Here is a 26,929-nt window from a genome sequence, read left to right as displayed (position 1 = left end):
GTAAAGGTTTCAACTTTTCTACATATTAGGGAAGTTTTTCAAATCAGAAAGTACCAACATCCCTTCCACAATGAAATGGTGCTTGGTCAAGCTGTAGTTCTGAGGAGCCACACAACCCAATAAAGAACCATGGAATGCCAATAAAGTACCATTTAAGAGTTTGACTGCACAGAAACTAAGCATAGTTTCCAAGTTCTAGACAATGACAAATGTGCATCCCATTGAGACCTTTGTATAGTAAGCCAGCGGATGCAAATTCACCTTCAACTGCACTCCAGTATTGTTATGAATGCTGGTCTAATTCAGCAAGAACCAGACCACTCCAGACAGTGTCACAAATCAAACTTTATTAATTCATGGTAGTAGTTCTAGTTGCTTTTCTGTAAATAAATATCAGCACAGCAACACAGGAAGTAGTCAGGACACCTACAACTGCTCCAAGAACTGAATCTTGGAAGGAGGAACCTGCAACAGAAGATTGTAGCAGGAGGAACATGCATAAGTCCAAAACAAATTGCCAATATCAAGATTCATGTTACCTGGAGAGACCTCTTCTTGATGGGAAGAGGGTGACATAGGTGCCAAGGCCAAAGACGAATTATGCACCAGAAAAAAAGGCCCCACAGAAATAGTCTTCTCCCATCCTGTTGGAAGATTCAGTTTATCTGGAAGGTAAATATACAGCAAGATTGGCACTTGTGTATTGAATGTTGGAGTTCATGGAAGCCTGCTGTAGAGGTCACTTACTTGCTCTCCTGGGTCTGAGTTTTTGTGACCCAGAGCCACTCCTAAAAGGGAAGGGGCTAGCACAGTTTGTATCACAGCAGTTACATACAACATCATTCCCATCTACAGAGTTCCACCTAAAAAAGCACAACAAGCAATCAAAGCCTCCCAGCTCATTTGTACAGGTACACCATTCATCCCAGTCACTTACTGCCTCAATGCAGAGTTGTATGAACAATCTTTGTTCAAAGCATCAGCATTACCGGATGCCAAAGTCACCTTCAATTGGCAGGTAATGAAGATCTGAAATGTAGAGATGCAAGACACTCCCACCACATCTGGTTGTTTTAAAGTTATTCCTCCAACAGGAGAGGGGAGAAAGACTTACCGAACTAATAGTTAGGCCATAAAACCGGAAGGCATCCAGCTTAAACTGCATAAGAGAAGGTGCAATTCTGGGGGACATGAACTGGGAATTGGAACTGGTCAGTTTGCTGTCTACAAAGCACCTGCAATACAGAAGAGGGACCATAGTGACAGTTCTAGAAAATCTGCATTTTAAAATACAATGCTCGCACCCACCCATTATTGCCAATGAAGGTGTAGGCTGGGGCAGATGCATTGGACCCAGGAGTTGCCACACAGCTGTCCACAAAGATACGTAGAGGCACATGGTTAGTGGTGTCCACAGAGGCTTGAAGGTTAATGAGGTCTCCTAGGAAGAAGGTGTTGGATAGACTTGGCCCACTCCAGTCACCTACGGAGAGAAGATGGTTTAATGGAACATCCAACAAATAGTGCAATACAATATTGTCTCCTAATAGTGTAAGCAGCTTACTGCTCATTACAGCAAGCGAGAAGCCCAGAATATCTTCAGCAGATTTTGTGGAGGTATAGGGAACCCAAGTTGGGCTTAAAGGATTGCTGCTTACATTGTGTCGCCTGTAGAGAAACAGAGGGAGAAACACATTTTTAAACATTTAGAAGACAAGAGCCCATTTAGACTCAAATACTGAGGCTACATATGTCCATGGATTGAAGCCATTCCATCAACCTTCTCGTAGCATTAGACAAACGTCTTACCTGGGGTAGTAGCATTCAATCTGTACCAGTGCAGGATTTGTTCTTACAATAGGAAGACCATCAATCTGAGAAGGGTTGTAGTCAAGGGTGAAGCTGTATACAATTTCATCTCCCAGCATCTGTGAAGCAGCAGCAATTTGGTTTAGTTTAATTTCCACACTAGTGTACATGGGAGATGAATGGGTGAAATAGTGGGTTTCTTAGGCACTTTTAGTATGGTACTACTATGCATCATTCATAGCAGAACCAAAATACTTCTTTCTAAGTTGAATTATTAACCACTTCCTGCTGTCGTTTCATAGATGATTGGTACTATAAGCCACAATGTAGAAAACATTACCGTTGAAGAGACCTCAACCACCTTGTGGTTGAGAGTCAGATCACTGATTTCACCCAATTAAATCATTTTTGGAAATTGCTTTATTACTCTGGACTTTTTCCCTTTTAAAGCTCAACGTTTTGGGCTCAGTGCCTCAGGAACATATCCCCTGTGTGTCTGCTCAGTTTTAATAATAAAAGTCAGCCTAAATTGTTGTTGGCTATAAAGATTTGTTCAATACTGCCAAGACATATCACATGACTTAAGTAAATTAAGTGTTTATAGGTTATCAAAAATCCAAATTTGCTATTTTAGTACCCATGCTTATACTGCAGATGAAGATTTTTGCAATGTATCTTAACCTTTAGGTTATGTTAGTATGGGAACTCTGTGTTGGTGGATTATGCAAGAAAGAATTTCCTAGTACATGCAATATTTCAAGTCGTCCTCAGGAGCATAAATGAGAGGTCCGTCAAAAACTTGTGTTTTACAGTCGACAAATTCTACACCAGGTGTGGCGAACTCTGCATCCTGGAGAGCCAAAATGGCTATAGGGTTTCATTCTAACTATTTTCTTAATTAGTGACTCGTTTTTGCTAGTAATTAACTTCATTTTGTTTATTTGCTATTTAAGATGCCAACCCTTTAAATCAGGGCTGAGCAACATCAATATCCGAGGGCCACAGTGGCTTTTATCACACAATTAATGCTCAAGTGTCATTTTTCTGCTTCATTTTAGCTGTTGTGCTTGTTAAAACAATGAATATAGCTGTTTAGGAGTAAAATAAGGGGTCAAAATCTTAACTGCTCCTTATTAGCAATATGATGCTAATGACAAAGCAACCAGCAGTTCCATATCTAGCTTGTCTCCATTTCCATCTAGCTGTATTCATTCCCCATTTGGTTTAAAATTAACTATTCAGAAGGAAAGTTAAGAACTGAAGCCTAAAAACGTATGAGTAATTTTCAAAGCACTTGGATAATACACGTATCATTAGAAAGGGAAAATAATCCGATTTAAGAATCAACTGAGAGGGTAGATAAAAGAAAACCACTAACAAGCTATGAAATTAAATAAAATCTGTCACTGGTGAGGAATAGCTTCTAATTAAGCAACTGGATTGGAACAAGTACAGTACAAGCACAGGTAAAACCTTAAAGTCTAAAGGTGAGAACTGGGGGCATAATAGAATTTTGCTCCTTAAGCGACTCACCTCCACTGTGCTCCCGCAAGCTTGCAGAGGAGCTTCAATCACGAAGGGCTGAGCATCGAACTGGCTAGTGACTCCACATTCACCTACTGAAAGGTCAGAAGGTTGGACCGGCTTTTGGATGCTCAGTAAATCCGGACTAATGGTGACTATTACCGCACTCGCGGTGCACTGAGCAGTTACGGTCTGCGGAGTGCCAGCTCTCGGCTCAATAGATGCTACATAACGCACCACCGCGGGCCTCTGTTGTTTTGCGTAAGGACTCCGTACATTGAAACGGGGCTGAGGAAAAACATCGGATAAGAAAATAAACAGCAATATTACGACTATCTGACCTTTGTACTCCATTTTGAAATAACAAAGGAAGATAGCAAAATCACAATAAGGCTCAAGGCGCAGCACAGTCTTTTTATATACACGAATTAAGGCGTTCGGCAGCTTAGTGTGTTGATGACACGTGCGGAGAAAAAGTTTGTCAATCAGTCACCAATCGTTTACATAATCAAAACGTATGAAATACTTATAATTATGGCAAGAAGAAAACAAACACGAATCAAAAGAGCGCCGAAACGTAAATCTATCTCAACCCGTAATTTTAACATTTATGAATGCAATTAGCTTTAACTGTTTATTTTGACTAGTCGTAGCAGTGCCTGTCAACTCATTAAACAACCACGGTCGGGGTTAGCAGGTCAATTTCGCTTTTTTCAAATGGTGCCTGCTGTGCTTTGTATGCGCCCTTAAGAATGCGCTCCTCCTTAAACCGATGGATATGGAGAAAGAAAGAAAGAAAGAAAGAAATGTATGTTCTTGCGATCTGTAGAATGACAAATCCAGACCTCTTTAAGACCCTTTCTCATTTTCCCTCCAAACTTTAATTACTAACTGGTTGCAAAAACGCCGTCATCTTCTAGTTTATGCATCTCCAATGAACTGCAGGTAGTGATGGAGGGAGACTGTTGAAGAGAATTTGCTTAAAGAGGAGAGCTAAAACTTGGCTGTAGAGGCGTAACGAATAATAATAATTACATTTATATAGCGCTTTTTCAGAAAAAACGATTTCTTGTATTATGGTCTGGGCTTGATTAAGGTGGGTGCTATTGATGCTGCAGCATTAGACCCATTCCTGAAATAGGCCCAGATGAAAACAGATGAGAATTTTCCAGAAGCTGAACAGTTTTCCTTTGCTATATTAATTGTGTTTATTGTTAACCGAAGATTTCAAGTTAATGCTATCAATTTTACGTTAAACAGTTTACTTAGTAATTTAGTTGCGTTTTTTGCAATATCTTGGGGATTCTTATTACTTTATTATTGTTCGGTAAGTGCCACATAGTAAATTTTTCACCTTGAAAGTTAGTTGTACAGTAAAAATCGAAGGCTATTTAAATGATTATCTGTAAAGGTAAAACTAAAAGCTGGCCCATGGGCCCAGCATGGATGTTTAGAATTTTTAAAATCCTCGACAGGATTCTGGTCTATTATGAAATTTAAATTGTGGACAAATTTTTACCCTCAAGAGCCTGAACTGAGTCACTTTGTCCCAATGTCTCTGCATATTCATTTTTTCTTACTCTGTTTCGTAACAGAATTGTGAAATTTTGTGTATATCATTGTTAGGTTTTCTGCATTAAGTGCACTTTTCAGACAATTGCTATTGAATGTTGACGTTACATAGTTTGATGTTAATCTCGAGTTGTTCCGATACTACGTCGTTATTATTATTCATGTTCAATAAAGGCTGGCTGGTTATGTCTCAAGCAATTAAGACTCCTTGGTCGGTCTGAGTGCGCATGTACGGTGAGTATCGAATGCACATGCACCAATGCCGAGAAAAAATAGGCCTTTTTTGCGCTGCAGCATCAGGCCCAATTTCATCTTAATCCGGCCCTGATTATGGTAGTAACAGCATTGTATGTTATAGTTCTAGTGGTAGTAAATCTCCATTAACGGTAATTAGCGTGGTTGAAACAGCTTTGGGCAACTTTCAGAGCTGCCATGTATTAATCCTTCAGGCAAAAGGCAGATGTATCGGGGACAGTTGACAGGGAGAGATGTCACAGGAGAGGTTGGATTTTAACCTTTAAAGTGTTAATTCAGGAAGTTATAGTGCAAAGAACCATGGCTGACATTAAGGGTGGCATTGTAGTATATTTGTAAGTCTGTTGAACTAGTGAGGGTGGTAATAAGGAATTATAGGTATAGAAGAGCTAGTATGAAGTAGATTATAATGCTAATATGGTTAACGTGTACTCAACAACGATTTTAATAAAAAGATCCTGTCTCAGTTTTTGTACTTTTTGTGAGTGCAATTGTATTGCCTACAGATATAACAAAATTGGCGACGTGGATGTGACGGACTAAGGTCAGATTTATACTTCACACGACGTGACGCATGCTGCAGTGGACGCTCCTGCTATGCAAGCATTGTACTGTTCATACTTGTGCCCGTACTTTACATAAATCTGGAGGAATCCACCAGGTGGCAGTGTGATATATTATCACGGTGAAAACAGGTTCGGCTTCGCTGTGTTGTGAATTGCCTGGAACAGCCATTAAATTCCCATGACACCTTACCATAATATCTCTGAAAAGGATGTTTAATGATTAATTCCATCAATCCTGGGATGTATGCATTCCAGCTAGCATTGGGCATGAGGCAGAAGCAATATCCTGGACGAGGCATCAGCTCATAGCAAGGTGAATACAAGCACTCGCAAGTCAAGTCATTTGAGTGTCACCAAATCTACATATCTTTGGTAGGAAACCGGAGCCCACTGTGTAAACCCAGCAGGAAAACAGGTAAACTCCAGGCAGGGAACACCAGCGATATGACTCCCTGCAAGACAGCAGCGTCTACCGCTCCACCACCGTGTCACCCCATGTGTGTAATTATTAACAGTGTTCATTATTTAAACTAAATTAATGATTTATCTGTAAAATGTAACATACATACTTTAATGCACTGTGAATTTCCCCTTGGGATTAATAAAGTATCTATCTATCATGAAAATGATATCAAGTATAAATCTAAGGATTCTAAATGTGCAGAGAGTTGAAATATCATACATTTAATGTGTTCAGTGTGGCAATCTATTTCTGTTTCCCGTTGCTGTCAGGCCAGGAGGAAGCCCCAGAAAAAAAAGACGGCACAATAGATGGTATGTGAGACTTTTCAGATGTATCGTGTCATCATCATCGGGAATATGCAACGCTAGAAAATAAAAGCACTACAAATGCATCTGTATGTCGGCATTTTGCTTCACCACATCGAACCATTCATCAAACATTGAAGCACGCACATCAAACCTACTAGGATCTGCATAGCAGCTTTCTGTCACATGTAGATAGAAAACAGAGACTCTGACATCACGTTCCGAATTTTATGACCCTGAGCTCCCCCACTTTTTGCTGGTACTGCAACTCGCGCACGCATCGTGTTAATTCCTGATTACCTGCTCAGAGGATGCATCAAATGAACACTGGGAACACTTGGCGGCCATGATGCGTGCACATTCTGAGCATGAAATATAAACAAGCCTTTATAGTGCATCTCTTTTGCTCAAGACGCAATGTGTAAAAGTAAGTTTTCTTTGTCGCCAGAGAGGAAAGAGAAAACCTGCAACTTTCTTTTGTTATTTGGTGAAGTGACTTCACCATTCACTGCAGTTAAGCAGAACAGGCAAAATGGCGATGATAACGGGACGATGTGGGCCATTTGTATCTGTTGCAAAATGCAAATTTGATGTTTGAATTTGTAAACTATATTTTGTAAATTATATTGTATATCATAGTAGTTGTGGTGCAATCTTATTGTTTAATATTTTCTTTTCTAATTGTAATTTTATTTATTTTATGATCTCAATGTATTTGTACATACATTTACAATGTTGGTCTAAACGGAAAGGTGCTGTGGTCACGTGATAAGGCATTGGTGGAGTGGAAATACACATAGTGACACATTTAATGGATGCTGAGCTAAATAAAGGTCTTTGTTTTAATAAGAGTGCAGTATCAGAGAGACTGTAATAAAAACCCCTGAATTTCTGGTCAGAAGGCGCACACATTTTTCACAGTGTTTCAGAGCTGTAAAAAGTGAGAGAGAGAGAGCAAATAAATACTCTTCAAACATCAGTTGGAGCGGTCTCATCTGTACCAGGAGAAAACTTTCAGGAGCAGCTACAGTGAAAAACGTTGTAGTCAGCAAAAAGGTTTGTAAGCGTTTCAGTGAAGATTGAAAGGGCACGTGTCTCGATACTCCATTACCACGTTCCACGGGAGGATCTGCCTACAAATCCCAGCATTTGTTGCATGTGATGTCACAAGCAGAGGTTCAGCTTATCAGCTCTAAACTTAAGGAAGAATTATCCAAAGCTGAGTTAAGTGAAATGATATTGGATTTTGAAAAACATGAGTTAGATTTGAAAAAGGGAATTTGAGTGTTTGTGTGCACTGGCTACCCCATCTCAAGATCTAAGAAGAAAAATGGATAGCAGCATCTCAGTGATTAGTGAAATAATGATAAATCTGAAAAGGTGCTATATGGAAGCAGGTACCAAAATTTTTTGATGCAGTTGCTGAGAAAGAAACTCTCCTCCAGTTACTCCAAAGAGAAGAAGCCAGGTCAATTTATGGTTCAACTGTATCAAGAGCTGGACATAGTAATCATCAAGGAAGTCTCATGTCTATAAAAAGGGCAGAGGCAGCAGCGTGCTTGGCAGCAAAACGGCCCGAGATAAACATAGAAAGAGAAATTTCTATTTAGAGAAATGCCCAACAGACAGATTAAAAATGCTGGAAAATCAACAGGATCTTGAAGTTATAGAGGCAGAATACAGTGTTTATGTTGAAGAGGAATTAAAGTTAAGTGCCAAAATAGAAGATATTGGAGTAATAACCTCCCTGCTTCCAAGTCAGTCTCCAATGCAGCATGGCAGCATTCCTTCTGCCCAAGTTCCTCAAAGTTCCTTCTGCCCAAGTGAGGTAAAACGGAACCAATATTGAAGGAAGCCTTACTAGTTCAGGCATTAAGAGAATCCCTGTCGGTGACTAAACTTCCGGCACCAGAGCCATTTGTGTTTACAAGGGACCCACTCAAATTTATTGAATGGAGCACCTGCTTCAAGGCCTTAATTGAAACAAACTGCACGAATCCAGCACATAGGTTGTTCTATTTGAAAAGATACATAAGTGGAGTAGCAGAAGGAATGTTTCATAGGAGTGATGGGGAAGCATACACGCAAGCTTGGGTTGCATTGAACAAATGCTATGGTCACCCCTTTGTAGTCCAAAGAGCATTCAGAGCAAAACTGAGTACCTGGCCAAAGACTGGACCAAGAGAATCTCTTAAATTGAGAGAGTTTAGTGATCTCCTCATCTCATGCAAGAATTCAATGCTGCATATGCAGGGCTTAATGATTTTGGATGATTGTGAGGATCAGAAATTATGTAAGAAGCTACCTGACTGGCTAACAACCCAGTGGAATCAATATATTACTAAAGCACTGAGTGGAGACAAACCATATCCAAGCTTCCTGGAATTTTCAGACTTTGTGGAAGGGGAAGCATGCATTGCATGCAATCGAATTTCCTCACTTCATGAACTGAAACATATGGAAGAAAAACCTGTAAAAGAACAACAGCGTCTTAAGGCAAGCACCTTAATGACATCAACAAAGATGTCTCAAAATCCAAAAACTTTAAGAGACTCGCGCATCAGAGGGTAACAAAGATTCCAAAACTAGCTCTTCCGCCACTCTATATATATATGTTAAAAATTAGCAGCAATGCCTTTGGAGGAAAAGAATAATTTGTCATCGACAGCAACATGTTTTTTGGCTGTCTTAGGGCTGGCCACGAATGTCTTCAAGAAAAAGGGCCAGATTCACCACAGTTAGAGGAGAATTCATCCACTGCTTTGTGCAGTTTGAATGTAGCCAACAGCGATCGCACTTCAATGATTGTTCCAGTATAGATTTCTTGTGCAGCAAAGACCAGCCCAGAAATCTTAGTGTATGCATTACTGGGCACAAAGAGCAATAATACATTTATTGACCTGGATGTTTGTGAGAAAATTCAAGCAGACAGAGAACCTGTTAGATTAAAGCTGTCCACAATGACTGACAAAGGTTCAATAGTGAATTGTCAAAGAGCAATTGGATTAAGAGTGAGAAGGTACTTTTCACAAGAGTACATTTTACTACCACCTGCATATACACGAGAGTACATCCCACTAGAACAAAATAGCATTCCTACTCATGAAACAGAGACAGATTTGACCCATCTCAGTGTGGCAGAAAAAATGGTAGATCTGTTGAACTGTCCTGCAGGTCTTCTAATTGGCTATGACTGTGCACGAGCCCTGAAACCAAAACAAGTGATATCAGGGGAGGATTATGAGCCATATGCAGTCGAGACTGAATTAGACTGGAGTATAGTAGGATCCATAACACCTTGCATAAACCCAAGGAAGGTGAAAGGATTTTGTCACCACATCTCTGTAAAGGAAGTACTGTTATATTGATTTCTTGGACACAGAGCCCAGAGGAAAGATAATATCTCAAAAAGATATCCAATTTCTAAACCTCTTGAATGATAAAATTCACCACAATAAAGAAGGCCATCTTGAAATGCCTCTACCCTTCAAAGAGCTTACTCTGCTGCCTAACAATAAGCAGCTTGATGAACTACGTTTGAGGCATTTAAAAAGAAAACTGGAGAAAAGTCCCAAGTACAAAGAGGATTATGTGAAATTCATGAATGGTGTCTTGAAAGATGGTGATGCAGAAGAAGTAAAAGCCACACCAAAAGAAGGGCAACACATGGAATATTCCATACCATGAATTGTATCATCTTAGAAATCTTAGAGTTGTATTCGACTGCTCTGCAAAAATTTGAAGGTAACACTCTAAATGACCACCTGCTTACAGGACCTGACTTAACTAATGCTTTGACTGGAGTTCTTTGTAGATTTCGCCAGCACTGAATTGCATTTATTTGTGACGTGCAAAAAATGTTCCACCATTTCCATGTCAACATAGAAGATCAGGATTTTCTGAGGTTCTAGGCTGGTGCAGGAAATGCAGGTGAGGTAAAGTCCAAACAGCAGTAGACACGATAAGATGTCCAGTGTTGGGAGGTGCCGCTATTAACTCCACAGTTGCACAGCTTTACTGTTGTAAGCTCCCCCTTCCAAGTGATATAGAAGTAAGAAATCACTAGAAATGCAGTCTGGACTCAGAAAGGACTTTAATTCCTGTTGCGGCGGTCTGTAAACAAAGTTAAATACATAGGCTATGTCACCATGTTACAAACAAGTAAACATTTTAACTACTCTGCACGTCTAATTTTACAAACTTTTTATCCAATTATCTAGAATAAACTTACTGTTCCACAAGGACGCACAGATGATATGGAAAAAACGACAAACTTTTTTGAACAATGTGTAGCAAGTAAACAAAAGAGCGTATAAACTAAAGAAGCATGAACTTTCACCTGGAAGTATGCAAGAAAAAACTTTTCCAAATGGTTTCAATGTTCAGCCATTAGAGGTTGCCATGTAACCTGGCAAATGACTTTCTGACAATTATTAAAGAATATTTCACTGATTTTTTTCATGTCGGTAAAATTTAACCTGATTTGAATAAGAAAAGGTGCCATTATTAGTAAATAACCTCCATGTAGAGCGAAAACATTCACAGATATTGAAAGTCTGATAACACGTGTACAGTGCATCCAGAAAGTATTCACAGCTCATCACTTTTTCCACATTTTGTTATGTTACAGCCTTATTCCAAAATGGATTAAATTCATTTTTTTCCTCAAAATTCTACACAAAACACCCCATAATGACAATGTTAAAAAAGTTTACTTGAGGTTTTTGCAAATTTATTAAAAATAAAAACTGAGAAATCACATGTACATAAGTATTCGCAGCCTTTGCTAGATGGCAACATTCACAGGTTGGATCTTGCCCTGGGTACGATTTGGACAGTTTTAAACAAGAAAAGTGTAATTGATGAAAGATTTTTATTTTATTTTATTGATTTTATTGAAATTGCACAACATTCCATACAAATAGATCGATTTTACAAGAACAGGATTGAAAACAAATCAACCCCCACCCCTGAGAAAGAGAGCATGGGCAACAGAATAAAACTTAAACCTAGTAAAAATAAGTAAATAGATAAATTAAGAAGTGAATATGGATGAATAGAGAAGAAAAAGAAAGAAAAAAAAGAACAGGAAGAGAATCAGTTTACTCAGTGCTTTAAAAGCGTATTCTAAAATGTTATTGATTAGATCCTGCAAGGTTTTGAAAAATTTCTGCACAGATCCTCTAAATGAGAATTTGATTATTTTCCAATTTCAAATATTATATAGCATCAGTTACCCAGGGGCGGCACGGTGGCGCAGTGGTAGCGCTGCTGCCTCGCAGTTAGGAGACCTGGGTTCGTTTCCCGGGTCCTCCCTGCGTGGAGTTTGCATGTTCTCCCGTGTCTGCGTGGGTTTCCTCCGGCGCTCCGGTTTCCTCCCACAATCCAAAGACATGCAGGTTAGGTGGATTGGTGATTCTAAATTGGCCCTAGTGTGTGCTTGGTGTGTGGGTGTATTTGTGTGTGTCCTGCGGTGGGTTGGCACCCTGCCCTGGATTGGTTCCTGCCTTGTGCCCTGTGTCGGCTGGGATTGGCTCAAGCAGACCCCCGTGACCCTGTATTTGGATTCAGCGGGTTAGAAAATGGATGAATGAATGGATGGATGGATCAGTTACCCACTCACTTAAAAGGGGAGAGTTAGGATTCTTCCAGTTGAGCAAGATAAGTCTGCGTGTCAGTAGTGTAGTAAAGGCAATCACAGTTTGTTTGTCCTTCTCCACTTCAAGCCCATTTGGGAGTACACCAAACACAGCTGTTAATGTGTTAGGAGGTATTGAGACACCCAGGTTGTCTGAAAGGCATTTACAAATGTTGGTCCAGAATGATGTTAATTTCGTGCAGGCCCAAAACATGTGACCCAGTGAGGCTGGAACTTGATTGCAGCGTTCTCAGGTTGGATCTTGCCCTGGAAACATTTTAAACAATTGTAAGTGAGACAGATGTTCTTGATATATAATCTTGAGTTGAATAATTGTATGCTTTGTGCATATGGAGCTCGAGTGAATTCTCTGCATTGCTACCTTCCACTCCTTTTCTGATGTTGAGGGAGAGATCCTTTTCCCATTGTCCTCCTGGATCTTTGAAAGGGAGGGACTGTAAAATGGTTTTATAAATTGCAGAGATGCTGTCTGAGTCCTTGAAACTGATCAATATATTTTCCAGCATAGAGGGAAGTGGGAGGTGAGGAAAATTGGGCAGGTTCTGTTTAACAAAGTTTCTAATTTGAAGATAGTGAAAGAAATGTGTTGCTGGAAAGTTAAATTTAGAATGTAATTAATTGTTCGTAGGATGCATAGACGTTGTCTATGTACAGATCTCTAAGTGATTTTATCCCAAATGTTTTCCAGACATTAAAAATTGCATGTTTGCAAGGGTTGAAAAAGGTGATTCTCGTGCAGTGGTGCCACTGATAAGAGATTCTCTATCTTAAAATGCTTCCTACATTGGTTCCATATTCTGAGTAAGTGAAGCACAATTGGGTTATTAGTATATTGGCTATAATTTGCATTTATTGGGGCGCAAAGCAAGGAATATAAAGATTGTGAGGGATGGCCAGCAGTACAGTCCGGCCGGGACATCCCTGGAAAAGAATGGAGGAAGGCAGCCTTTTTTAAGGGCACTGCATCCCCGGGCTGCTAGGTGGCAGCTCCCCTGGACGGTAATGGTTCCCCGGATTCCCTCAAGGCATCCTGGTATATGAAGTCCGCTTTTTCAGCCCTGTTGGGTGCCATGGGTGCTGCCAGGGGGAGCTCACAAAGAACCTGGAGACTCCTATTGTTACAACAACCCTGAAGTACTTCGGAGTCACAAGGACGGAAGCCCGCAGTACTTCCAGGCTACTTGAGAATGAATGATGTGGCGTTTAACCTGGAAAGAATACTTCCGGGTCATGGACTACTTAAAGGACTGCTGAAGACCAGCAAAAGAGAGCTGGAGTTGGGAGGTAGAGTGACGGAGCTAGTGGGAGGAGTGGAGGATTGTGATTATTGATTATTTTATTATTGATGATTTGTGGCTTTCTGCACTGTAATTAAAGAAAAATATCAAAATTCTTGGTGCTTTTGACAATTGTGTCTTGGACGTCTGTCTGGTGGGTTTCACGGGGCAACATCGACCCCTAGCGTCCACAAGAGGAACTGCAGAATTTTATTTCTATTGCTGACCAAGCCTGTATATGTTCATCTATTTGTGTCTATTTCCTGGTTTTTATATGTTGTATGTTTGCTGCCCAGTAGTAAAACTGAAAGTTAGGTAGAGCCATGCCAACTTCTGCCTTTGTAGGGTCGCTCTTTTGATACGTGAATGTCTTGAATTCCAAATAAATGTGGCTATGGTTGAATCTAATTTCTCAAAGAATGATTTATTGATGTATATTGGAATATTTTGAAATAAAAAGAGAAGCTTAGGAAGGATATTCATCTTAACAATGTTAATTCTTCCTGCTAAAGTGAGATGAAGGGTTGACAACCTTTGCAAGTCTTGCTTGATTTTTTTCATACAGACAGCAATTTTTTTTTGATAAAGAGCTTTATGTTTACTTGTGATGTTTACCCCTAGGTATTTAAACTGATCTGCAGTGATAAAAGGGAAGGTGTCCAATCTAATATTGTGTGCTTGAGAATTCACTGGAAAGAGCACACTTTTAATCAAATTAATTTGAACCAGAGATCTTTTGAAATTCTGTTAGTGCTGTTAGGACTGCAGGCACAGTATTTTGTGGATCTGATATATATAGTACCATATCATCTGCATATAGAGAAATTTTCTGTTCAAGTCCTTCTCCAATAATCCCCTTTATCTCATAAGCATTTTGACAGTGAACTGCCAGTGGCTCAATGGCAATTGCAAAAACTAGTGGTGACAAGGGGCATCCTTGTTTGGTACCATGTTCTAGTTTAAAGTAGTCTGAATTAATGTTGTTAATACAAACTGAAGCTTCTGGATTGGTATACAGTAGTTTGATCCAAGCACAGATGTTCGGGCCAAACCCAAATTTCTCCAATGTAGTGAAAAGATAGTTCCATTCAATAATATCAAATGCTTTTTCTGCATCCATGGATAATAAAATCTCTGGGATGTTTGACTTTGCAGGTGAGTATATTACATTAAGCAGGCATTGAAGATTGGACGCTAAATGTCGGCCTTTAATAAATCCAGTTTGATCTTGTGATATTACTGAAGGTAGCATTTTCTCCATCCTTCTTGCTAGGATGATGAAAAATTTTAAGTTGAACTAGTGGGTGCTTGGCACATCTTTGTATATAATATGCTACCATGGCTGTTCGTTTGTCTGTCCAGCATTTTAAATCACCTGTAGCTCGCAAACCGTTTGAACTATTGACCTGAAATTTGGTTCACATATACTACATGATGTCTACTATCCGCTTTTAGGGATAGTAGATAGTAGATTAGTAGATTGACATCCAAGGTTATTCCTCTTTTTATTTTTTGTTTTATTGTAGATTCAACTCTCGACAGCAGACAGCAGGGCGGCCGTGTATGTGTATGTGTACGGGCGCTGTTCTCATCCCTTCGCCGTCACTTCCTCTACCTCTTCATATCTTAAATCATTCTTGAGGCAGGGGAGCTTAAGTGAAAAATTAAAGAAAATGTACTTAGTAATTGTAGCACAAACACTACCTTAATCAGTTTTAATGTGAAAAGATGCCGACAAAATAAAAGAAGAAGCAGGTCGCTAGGGTGAAGAAAACAAGAGCTGCTCAGGAAGCGGCAAGCGCATCAACCTCTGAGCACATGAATGCTAAACGTACAGAAAAAGAGTATGAAAACTATGAATGCTCAAGTCAAGTGTATTCACTGCACGTTATCGTGCAGTGTGCCACTACTGTTATAAAAATAATCGTCTTTGTATGGCTGAGTTCCAGTCCTTATATGAGGTGTTACTTGAAAAGTCCTTGTTTTGTTTTAGTAGAGTGCAATGTGACTCTTCTTTCCCCTTTTGTACTTTTTATTGTGTGGACTTTACTAGAGTGCCTCAAATCCTATACACGTAACTACTTTTGTCAGATATTGTACTTTATCACTTTTCTCCTCTTCTGCAACTATAACTTCAGGCAATTAGACTTAGTAAAAGGGCAAGCAGGAGTCAAGTTACACATTGTGGTAGATAGGGGGCGTTCTCGCTCTCTTGAACCCCTGTCCACGACTCCAGACACCAGGTAAAAGTCCAAATTTGGACTTTATTTTGTTGCCACAGTGCACAAAGCACACTCTCCACCACAATACTCATATAAACAATCACTATTCACAATAAACCAATCCTCCAGCTCCCAGACGCGTTGCTACCCTTCCACCCAGCTCAGCTCGCCGTCTGGGAGCTCCCACAGTCCTTTATATTCCCTGACCCGGAAGTGTTCTCAATCCCCAGTCCATGTGATCCTCAATCACTTCCAGGTCAGGTAAAAGTTCTTTTCTTCACCCCAGAAGCCCGTCGCTCTTCCTATGATGAACTTCCAGGTCATAGGGCACAAATGAGTCCTCGGTCCTCCCTGCAGCACCCTCTTGCGGCCCCTGAGGTATCCAGCAGGGCTGAGGATAAAAACAACAGCGTCCATGATTCCCTGCTGGTCTTTGGGGCACCTCCATACTGCAGGGAGGGCTCCATCTGGCAGCCTGGGGGTATTGGCCGGGATGACAAGCTGGCCACATCTCACATTTAATAAGATATTATTGATGATATACATAAAAATAATATGGAAGCAAAGTATAATGTAAATATTCATAAACCATAACCATCCATCCTGATAAATACAAGATGCATAATGTCAGGCAGCACACAAACTTGCAGTCACACAAATGTCTCTGGTCAAGTCATCATTTCTGGTCAGCTCTTTTCAAGATGGAAAAAAGGCAAGGAAGGGGAAGAAATGCTGAAGTACAATACCTTATAAACCCAAATAGTAACTCTGTTAACCTTACAAAAATTGAAGTACAACTGTAGGAGTTGTCAGACATTATCAGTTAACTTTGTTTAGATGAGGAGGGTAGTCTGTCTACATTTCATATTTTTTAATACCAGGATAGAATTCAGGGTGTAGAGAGTACTGTGTTCAAGCAACCATGATATAATTTATTTCACAGTGCTTTGGCAGGCCACAAATTTAAACACTAAAAATAAAGACTATTATGCAGCATGAGTAAATTAATGGAAAGACTTATTAAGGAGTAGATTGAGCATCACATGGCAAGAACAAGAGATTTATGAACAGTTAACATGGGATCAGATGGGGAAGGTTGACTTTCATTAATATTCTTTAATTCCATCAGGAAGCAACACAAGCAAAATGATCAGGGAGGTCCATACAACACAATTTATGATGATTTTTGGATTTTTTTGATAAGGTAAAAGTAATATCTTAAGATAAAAGTATAAATGAAAGATATCTGAAGTTAAAAAATTAAATTTGAATGTTTAACAAGAGGTCTGAAACTTAATGTTGCATTTAACTAGACGGACCTAGTAGTTGTAGTGTAAACAGTGGTATCTACATCCAGACATTGTGAAAAAGTCATAAAAAAGGCAAATCAGAAGTGGTTATTCATAAGCCATGTACCTCTTCTGGAGTTCTGTGATCAGTTTTGGAGTCCAAGCTAAGAAAAACCTTAGCAATGCTAATAGGACCTTCAGAGAAGATTGACTATGCTGATTCCAGGTAGAAGCTATGAACTATGAGGAAAGACTGAAGGAGAGTATGAGGTCATATGATTGACGTTCCCTTTATAATTGTGAAAGTAATTAGTGCAATGGATTCTTCAAGAAATGGAGGCAGAAGGAAAACTGTTTTGGGCAGATTTTGCACCAATGTCAGTTTTACTTCACACAAAGAACAATAGACACACAGAATAAGAGACCAAGTAGATGGTAGAGAGCTGGACACTTGGGGCCTTCCAAACTCAACTAAATGTTAATTTGAAGAATTCAAGTGTAAATGACTGGCAAGAATGAAAGGACTGTTACCATTAAAATTGATTTAGTGTTTCTTATGAGACTTACTGTTTGTGTGTAAAAATTAAGAATGTTTGCTTTGTGAGGACTGTTACTTTCTCAGTGAATAAGTTGTACAATTTTTTTTTGTTTTCTGAATTACAGCATTGTAACTAAATCATAACAGCACATTTTAATAGCAGTACATATTAATAGCTGAACTGTTTGGCTAGAAGAAAGCATTTAATCTGACATGTGTTTGCCATATCTGCCTCTTTCAAATCAGGTGAATCAGTCTGCTTTGGTTCTTAATCCTTTACACCATTTTATGCTAGACAATTTTAAAGGATACATACGAGGAGCATGAAATTTTAAAGTGACATTTACTGTAGCTTTAAAACTCCACAACTTAAAATTAAAGCAAATCATGTTAAAAATCTAATGTGTTGCTGTCATAGATTTCTTAAACAAGGTCCATCAATCTCACATTTATAAAATAATTAACTGACCAATGTGTAACCTAATACTGAAAAAATTTACACTTTTTATAACAGTGATAGCTTTTGATATAATTACAGAGCTAACATTATAAAGAATGTGGTAAGCATTTACAAATGTTATTTGCTAATTTTGTCATCTCGGTCACTAAAAGTTTATGAACTCCTCAAAATTCTATTGCCAGTGAAGGCAAGCCAATAGTCTATAGCAAAAGGCGTGTGACAATGAGCGTGTGACCAATGAGAGCCATTGACCAATGTCCTATGACAGGGCTGGATGTGGGAAGGGGCACTGGCCAGTGAGAGTCAAACGTAACAGTACAGAACTCACTACTAAATAAGACTGACGAACTGGCCATGCTGGTGAAAATGTCAGGACCTACAGAGAATGCAGTTTGTTGTGTTTTTGTGAAACTTGGCTAACAACTACCATCCCAGATGCTAACGTGGAGCTACCTGGGTTTAGCACAGTTAGAGCGGACAAAGGCGCAAATACCTGTGGAAAGGGGAAAGGAGGAGGACTTGCTCTCTATGTCAATACAAGTTGGTGCAACTCTGGACATGTATCCACTTGCTTCAGGGACATTGAACTGTTGGCCGTAAATTTGCGTCCCTATTACTTGCCCACAGAGTCTGGACATGTCATTGATGTTATTGTTTACATTCCTCCCCGGGCAGACATGGAGCTAGCAGGTGACATCATTCATTCCGCTTTTGCTAAATTACAAACACAGCACCCTAAGGTGCTTGTGCTAATCACTGGAGATTTTAACCATGTGACACTGCACAAAGCATTACCTGCCTTCTCCCAGTATGTGGATTGTAACACCTGGGGAAATAAGACTATTGGCTTACTGTATGCAAATGTTAACGACGCACACAGCGCCACCCCACTGCCTGCGCTTGGGAAAGCAGATCATAACCTGGTTCTGCTTCAGCCTCACTACAAACCAGGAGTGAGGGCACTACTTACAACCACACGCTCATTCAGGAAGTGGTCCCCTGAGGTAGAGCAGGCTCTGAGGGACTGCTTTGAAACTACAGACTAGGATATCCTGCAGGGATCACATAGTGAGAACATTGAGGAGGTTGTTGACTGCACTACTGACTACATCAACTTCTGTACGGACAGAAGTTCTGTAGTTCCAGTAAGAACAGTACGCTGCTATGCTAACAACAAGCCATGGATTACAAGTGACATCAATGGCCTTTTGAACCAGAAGAAAAGGGCTTTTAAAGGCGGTGAGCAGCATGAGCTCAAGCGCGTGCAGAAGGAACTCTGAGTCCAGCTCTGGGTAGAGAAGGAGCAGTACAACAGAACGCTGGAGGAGAAGTTGCAGAATAACAGCATGAAGGAAGTGTGGGATGGGATGAAGATCATCACTGGCTGCAGCTCAAAGCGGGGTGCCACCATCAAGAGAGACATGGAAAGAGCAAACCAGATGAACAACTTCTTTAACAGGTTTGACCACCCTAACCCACTATCACCTCGGAGTACTGCACCCTCCACCCATCCTTCTGCTCATACCAGAATAGGAGTTTCCCCCCACCCACAATTACAGCAACCCAGGAAAGCAGAGAGCTGAGGAGACTTTGTGCCAGCAAAGCAGTGGGTCCAGATGGAGTATCGCCATGACTGCTGAAGACCTGTGCGCTGGAGCTGGGGAGTCCTCTACAGCGTATCTTTAATCTAAACCTGGAACAGGGGAGAGTCCAGAGGCTTTAGAAAACATCTTGCATCACCCCAGTCCCAAAGGTATCACGTCCTAGTGAGCTGAATGATTTCCGGCCTGTCTTTCTGACGTTACATGTGATGAAGACCATGGAGCGGCTGCTGCTTCACCACCTGAGGCCACAGGTCCACCACACCCTCAACCCTCTGCAGTTTGCATACCAGGAGAAGGTGGGAGTGGAGGATGCCATCATCTACAGTATATGTTACACCAATCCCTCTCCCACTTGGACAGAGGCAGTGGTGCTGTAAGAATTATGTCTCTGGACATCTCTAGCACCTTCAGCACCATCGAACCTCTGCTCCTTAGGGACAAGCTTACAGAGATGGGAATAGATTCATACCTGGTGACATGGATCGTGGACTATCTTACAGACAGACCTCAGTATGTGCGTCTCGGGAACTGCAGGTCTGACATTGAGGTCAGCAACACAGGAGCACCGCAAGGGACTGTACTTTCTCCGGTCCTGTTCAGTCTATATACATCGTACTTCCAATACAACTTGGAGTCTTGCCACGTTTAAAGGTTCGCTGATGACACTGCTATCGTGAGCTGCATCAGGAGTGGGCAGGAGGAGGAGTACAGGAACCTAATCAAGGAATATGTTAAATGGTGCGACTCAAACCACTTACACCTGAACACCAGCAAAACCAAGGAGCTGGTGGTGGATTTTAGGAGACCCAGGCCCCTCTTGGAACCCGTCATCATCAGAGGTGAGTGTGTGCAGAGGGTGCAGACCTATAAATATCTGGGACTGCAGCTGGATGATAAATTGGACTGGTCTGCCAATACTGATGCTCTGTGCAAGAGACGACAGAGCCGACTATACTTCCTTAGAAGGCTGGCATCCTTTAACATCTGCAATAAGATGCTGCAGATGTTCTATTCAGATAGTTGTGGCGAGTGCCCTCTTCTATGCAGTAGTGTGCTGGGGAGGCAGCATAAAGAAGGATGACACCTCATGCCTGGACAAACTGGTGAGGAAGGCAGACTCTATTGTAGGCATGGAGCTGGACAGTTTGACATCCGTGGCAGAGCAACGGGCGCTGAGCAAGCTCCTGTCAATCATGGAGAATCCACTGCATCCACTAAACAGGATCATCTCCAGACAGAGGAGCAGCTTCAGCGACAGACTTTTGTCACTGCCCTTCTCCATTGACAGACTGAGGAGATCGTTCCTTCCCCACACTATGCGACTCTTCAGTTCCATCCGGGGTAAACGTTATTATATAAAGTTGTCTTTTTCACCTGCATTTTTATCACTTTAATTTAATATTGTTTTTTTTAATCAGTATGCTGCTGCTGGAGTATGTGATTTTTGCCTGGGGATTAATAAAGTATCTATCTACAGTCCAAATGGACCTTGTTCAAAGTCTCCAATGTGAAAGTGGCTGCAAAGAGCTATGGCATGAAGGCCATAGGTGCTTCTTCAGTTGGCAACCCAAGGATCGAGTATTTGACATCAGTGGTGAGAACTGTCATCTGGCTGAGAAAGGAGGCTTTCTGTATTTGGTTAGCACTAGAAACTCCCAAAGCAGCAGCGTGGTACCAAGAGGTCAAAAAGACTGCAGCCTTGGCAGTCAGGGAAGCAAAAAACCTAAGTGTGGAAGGAGTTTAGAGAGACAGTGGGAAATGACTATCAATCTGGGTTAAAGAGGTTGTGGCAAAATATCAGACGACTCAGAAAGGGAAGGCATGGATTCACCCAGCCTTTTCCCAGCCAGGGTGAAGAAGTGCTGATCCAGTTTGAGGATGTTTTCTGGCAGTGGAACACTTTGAGGAGCTCCTGAACTCAATGGATATGCCCACTGTGGAGGAGGCAGAGCCAGAAAATGAGCGGGGATCAACGCCCATTTCAATCAGGGAGGTCAATGAGGTAATTAAACAGTGCTGTAGTGGCAAGAACCTTGGGATGGATGAGATCTGCCCAGAAATAATGAAGGCTCTGGACAGGTGTAGAGGGAATATGGTTTTAAACCGTGTCCGTGCCTATGGGCCTTTTGAATGTATTAAGTAACTCACAAAACAGTACTTAAGTGCAGCGCCATATGTTAAAAGTTATTTACTTCTTCTTCTGTACACTTTAAAGTATAGAAATAACTGAAGTTTCTCAAGAAAAGCTAAGTTTAGAGAAGATAGTTTTTCTTTTTAACGTGTCTTTCTCCGTGTGTAGCTAGTTTGTGGATTATTTGCTTTTACCTTTCACAAAATATTTTAAAAAAATGAACTTTTGGACAGAGATTTCTTTTGGCATGAGTTTTACCCATGCTTGATCTTCCCTTATATTTCAGCGGCTACATACTTCAGTTTTGTTCATAAATGGGGGTAAAAGGGATGAAGAGATCAACTGACAGATTAGGCCTGTAAAACCAGTTATGCAGCAGCTATACAGATCTGTAGTAAGGAAAAACAAACTGAGTTAGAAGTCTTATTTACCAGTTGATTTACATCCCTACCCTTACCTATGATCAAACTTTGGGGAATGACCAAAAGGATGAAAGCACAGGTGCAATTATTCCAAAATGAGCTTTCAAAAGGTGGCTAGGCTCTCCCTTAGAAATATAATGCAAAGCACCGATATCCAGGAGAGACTCAGAGTAGAGAATCTGCCACACCGCCATGTTAAGAGAAGCCAACTGGTTTGAGCATCTGATACAGATGCCTGGTGGATGTTTCCCTGTGGAGGTTCTATGGGTGCAACCAGCTGGGAGGAGACCCCAGGGCTTGCTGGAAAGATTATATAACCCCCCCCCCCACCGGGAACACCTTGAGATTCCACACTATAAATCAACAATTGTGGTTTGGGGGGAAAAAAAAAGGACATACTCGTATGATACTCACCGTTACAACTGTTGCCCGTGACCCAGCTTCACTTAAGTAGTGGAAAATGAATGAAGGCTCTGTACACTTGGATAGCGAAAGGAGCCATTAACCTTGGAATATCTTTTGGATGGGGTTTCAAGATTATGGCCAATCTCTGAATTAGCAGAACAAGTGTTCTTTGAATACTTGCCATTAAGTCCCCTCACTATGGGGACGATTTACCTTGCATCGTCTCAGGCACTAGATTTCCATAGACAAATTACCAAAACACACCAAGATCATTCAGTTTCTTAGGAGTGAGTAGTTGCATTAAACCATTGTTCAACAGCAACAAAAATTACTAATTGGTTCAGTGCCAACTTTTCCTTACATGAATTTAACAGTCTCTCTCTGTTAAGACAGGTGAGAGATTTGATTCAGGGAAAAAAAAAAAAAAAGTGTTCTTAAAGTTCGAAACCATTGAGGGCAATGGACACTTGGCATTTTAGCCATTACTTACCAACTGTTGATATGCGTCACCCACCCACAAAGGTGCTTGTGCACTTAGTCCTCTGCTCATGTGAACTTTGTCATTGAATCAGAGTAAAACCTAAATTTTTCATTCATATTCAAATTTAATGGGATAATAGAAATGCATTTAAAATGGTGACTAACATGTGAAAGGTCTCTGCATTTAAAGAGAGAGACTATTTTCATTCCTGAAGACTATACTGACAAAGGATCAATCACTTAAAAATTTGCTTTAAACCCCACTGCCGATCACTATACTAAGGAGTACCCACCCGACTCACCTTACCAAGGGTAGTTTTTTTTTTTTTTTAAAAAAAACCCAGACAGAAGTGGACTTTATATATAAAAAAAACCCCACCCACTTTTTTTTTTTTATATATAAAGGCTGGTGTCCTTCAACATCTGAATTAAGATGCTGCAGATGTTCAGACAGTTGTGGCAAGTGCCCCTTTTATGCAGTGGTGTGCTGGGGAGGACATCATGCCTGGATAAACTGGTGAGGAAGGCAGGCTCTATTGTAGGCATGGAGCTGGACAGTGACATCTGTGACAGACACTGAGCAGGCTCCTGTCAATCATGGATAAGCCACTAAAGTGTCATCTGCAGACAGATGAGCAGCTTCAGCAACAGACTGTTGCCACGGTCCTGCTCCACAGACTGATGAGATTGTTCCTCCCCCACACTATGTAACTCTTCAATTCCACCCAGGGGGGGATGGAAATGTTATACAAAGTCAATCTGTTTTACCTGCATTTTTATCACTTTGGTTTTTTTTTTTTAAAAATCATATTCTGCTGGAGTATGTGAATTTCCCCTTGGGATTATCTAGCATTAAATAGCTAATCTGACATACAGCAGGCTCTTTTTGCCCATGAGCTCAAGTCTTTACATTTCCCACCAAAGCAGCAGACAGGTTTACCCTACCCAGTATTTGGAAGAGGATTAAATGTCACCTCCACAAAAAGGCCCTACACAGTCCATGTAGTTAATTACTTTTTATTAAATGTATAAACAGTTCTTTTTGCTTTCCTGTAAAGTAATAACAGAAGTACAGCAACACAGGAGACAGCCAGCACCCCTACAAGAGCTCCAAGCACAGAATCCTGGAAGGTGGAATCTAAGGGAGAGAAGACACATTAAGTCCTAATTTGTTAAGAAGTTTGGCTAGGGGTGCTCATAAACACCTCACTTTTGTAGATTACATGAGCTGAAGGGACCTTTTTTTTTTTTATAAAGTTAAACCCCACACGCCACTCTTTACCTAGGGAAGGTTCCGCTTGGGAAGCAGAGGAATGTGCCAAGGCTAAAGGTGAAGTAGCCTCCAGAAAGAAAGGCCCCACAGAAATAGTCTTCTCCCATCCAGCTGGTATACTTCCTTTACCTGGGGAGAAAGGTAATTTTAACAAGGGTTGTGTATCCAAGACTAGCCTAAATATAAGCCTGCTGTAGAGGTCACTTACTTGCTCTCCTGGGTCGGAGTCTTTGTGACCCAGAGCTCCTCCTAAAAGGAAGGGGGCTGGCACAGTTTGCATCACAGCAGCTACATACAACATCATTCCCATCCACAGAGCTCCACCTAAGAAGCACAACCACCGATCAAAAACCTGCCACCTTATTTGACTGGGGAGGTGGAGGCTGCTCCTGCACACTTACTCGTTCAATGCAGAGATGTAAGAGCAATCCTTGTTCAAAGAATCAATGTTATCCGATGCTAAGGCCACCTTCAGCTGACAAGTAATGAAGACCTGAAAGTAGAGATGCAAAACACTCACATATCCAATTGTATTAAAATTCCTCTAGAGAGAGAGAGAGAGAGAGAGAGAGAGAGACTTACCGAACTAGTAGTTAAGCCATAAAACCTGAAGGCATCCAGTTTAAACTGAATTACAGACTGTGCAATTCTGGGGGACAGGAACTGGGAATTTGAGCCTGTCAGTTTGCTGTCCATGAAGCACCTGCAATATACCACAAGAACCATAGTGACCATCCTAGCAGATATGCATTTTTAAAACCCAATGCTCACACCCACCCATTTGTCAAATAATTTGAGGCTGGGGCAGATTTGTAACAGAGGGACCATAGTTAAACTATTATCTGTCAGAACTGTCACTAATAGACATACCCACCCATTATTGCCAATGAAGGTGTAAGCTGGGGCAGATGCATTGGACCCAGGAGTGGCCACACAGAGGTCCACAAAGACACGTAGAGGCACATGGTTAGTGGTGTCCACAGAGGCTTGAAGGTTAATGAGGTCTCCTAGGAAGAAGGTGTTGGATAGACTTGGCCCACTCCAGTCACCTGCAGACAGAATACAAGAATTTGATGCCAAAAAAGAAATGTGTAAAATTTGTTTCACTGGTAGAAAAATTTAAACCTCTTACTGCTCATTACAATGAGAGAGAAACCCAGAATATCTTCAGCAGATATTGTAGAGGCATATGGGACCCAAGTTGGACTTAAAGGATTGCTGCTTACATTGTGTTGCCTACAGACAGACAGACAGGCTTTAAAATAATTTAAAAGCCAAGTTGAGAAGGTTGCAGGGGATGACAATTTCTTTGGCATAGCACTGAAGACTTTCGAATGGTTCATCTAACATACTGCCTAAGTTTCCAAAAAGGAAACACTTTACCTGGAGTAATGGCATTCAATCTGTACCACTGCAGGATTTGTTCTTACAATAGGAAGACCATCAACCCGAGAAGGGTTGTATTCAATTGTGAAAGTGTACACAATTTCACCAGCCAGCATCTACAATATGAAAGGCAACACATTTAGTATGATCTCCTGTGAGGTGGCAGTTAAGATTTTATATTGGCACAATAGGTTGGATGCTACTGCTAATATGGGGAGGGGAGCAACAAAGGCCCATATTCTTGGGCACCTCTTATTAAAATTGGTCATGTTAACCAAGCTTAATGCAGATGAATGACTGCATCTAGTTGCGTTTAATCCAAAACTAGTAAAATGTCATAATGTGTCCAAATGCTACCTTAGTTGTGTACCAAGGATTAAGGGAGGCCACATTATCCTTTGAAAGGAGCATTGTACCAAATGCTTCAGACTTTGTCCACAGAGGACACCATGCCACAGCTAGTCAAGCACCAAACAAAAAGAAACTTATTCAACACTCAAGTTGAAATGTTGCTACTGGCCAGCAAAGGCTTAAACAAGATTTATAATGCATGAAATATTTACTGCCCACAAGTTGTACATTTTGAAGTTATTAAAATGAATGTTTAGGTTTATGCAGAAGCTGGAGAAACTGACCCAGAAGAGAATTGGGTTAGCTGCTGCTATTTAAGGGTAATTTTCAAAAGGCCTACATTGAACTGGGGAAGGCATTATTTGTTTTGCAAAACAAAGAGGGGCATCAATTTAAAAAATAAATAAAATATTTATTTATATTATATTACACCACACAAAACGCCTAGGCTCCAAGACATACATTAATGGATATAAACTTGACAAATACTATACACACAGGAAGACTGTCAGACTTCACAACAAAAGCAACTCACCTCCACGGTGCTCCCACAACCCTGCAGGGGAGCCTCAATCATAAAGTACGTTGAAGCGACCTGGCTAGATACGCCACATCCACCCATTGAAAGATCAGAAGGCTGGACCAGCTTTTGAATACCAAGCAAGTCCGGGTTGATGGCGACAATCACCTCACTCTCAGTACACTGAGCAGTTACGGTATGCATAGCGCCAATTCTCCCCTCAGGAGACCCCATAAAACGTACTACCGCCAGCTTTTGTTCTGAGAGAGGCCGTCCTCTGAACTGAGGCTGAGCAAAAGCATTGGCCAGTAAGAGGAACAACAACACTACTACAGCCATTGAACTCTTGCACGCACAGTCCATCAGCACTGCTAGAAAAGAAAAACACTAACGAAAACAACATGATGGCGAGTAGGCA

General features: G+C 40.9%; 1 protein-coding gene across 1 annotated transcript; it reads right to left on the bottom strand.

Annotated features, from left to right (window-relative positions):
• Positions 1–333: 333 nt before the first annotated feature.
• LOC120526464 lies at positions 334–26,929 on the bottom strand. The gene is made up of 18 exons (XM_039749630.1): positions 26,527–26,929; positions 25,638–25,756; positions 25,387–25,490; positions 25,129–25,303; positions 24,837–24,957; positions 24,656–24,747; positions 24,463–24,578; positions 24,264–24,383; positions 23,996–24,119; positions 3,343–3,820; positions 1,810–1,928; positions 1,565–1,668; positions 1,309–1,483; positions 1,115–1,235; positions 938–1,029; positions 748–863; positions 540–665; positions 334–465 (listed from the first exon to the last, which is right to left on the bottom strand). Exons 1-18 carry the CDS (start codon positions 26,872–26,874, stop codon positions 350–352), a joined length of 2,766 nt encoding a protein of 921 aa, XP_039605564.1. The 5' UTR covers positions 26,875–26,929; the 3' UTR covers positions 334–349.

The sequence above is a fragment of the Polypterus senegalus genome, chromosome 3 (genome assembly GCF_016835505.1).
Source record: "Polypterus senegalus isolate Bchr_013 chromosome 3, ASM1683550v1, whole genome shotgun sequence".
Lineage (NCBI taxonomy): Eukaryota > Metazoa > Chordata > Cladistia > Polypteriformes > Polypteridae > Polypterus > Polypterus senegalus.
The sequence above is the reverse complement of the archived record's forward strand: the minus strand, read 5'-3'. Positions and strand labels throughout refer to the sequence as shown.

Coding starts and splice junctions, on each gene's coding strand:
- LOC120526464 (XM_039749630.1), bottom strand. CDS start 26,874: ATGGACTGTGCGTGCAAGAGTTCAATGGCTGTAGTAGTGTTGTTGTTC. Junction 25,491..25,637: donor ATTGAATGCCATTACTCCAG/GTAAAGTGTTTC, acceptor GTCTGTCTGTAG/GCAACACAATGTAAGCAGCA. Junction 1,929..3,342: donor CTTGCGGGAGCACAGTGGAG/GTGAGTCGCTTA, acceptor GCTGCTTCACAG/ATGCTGGGAGATGAAATTGT.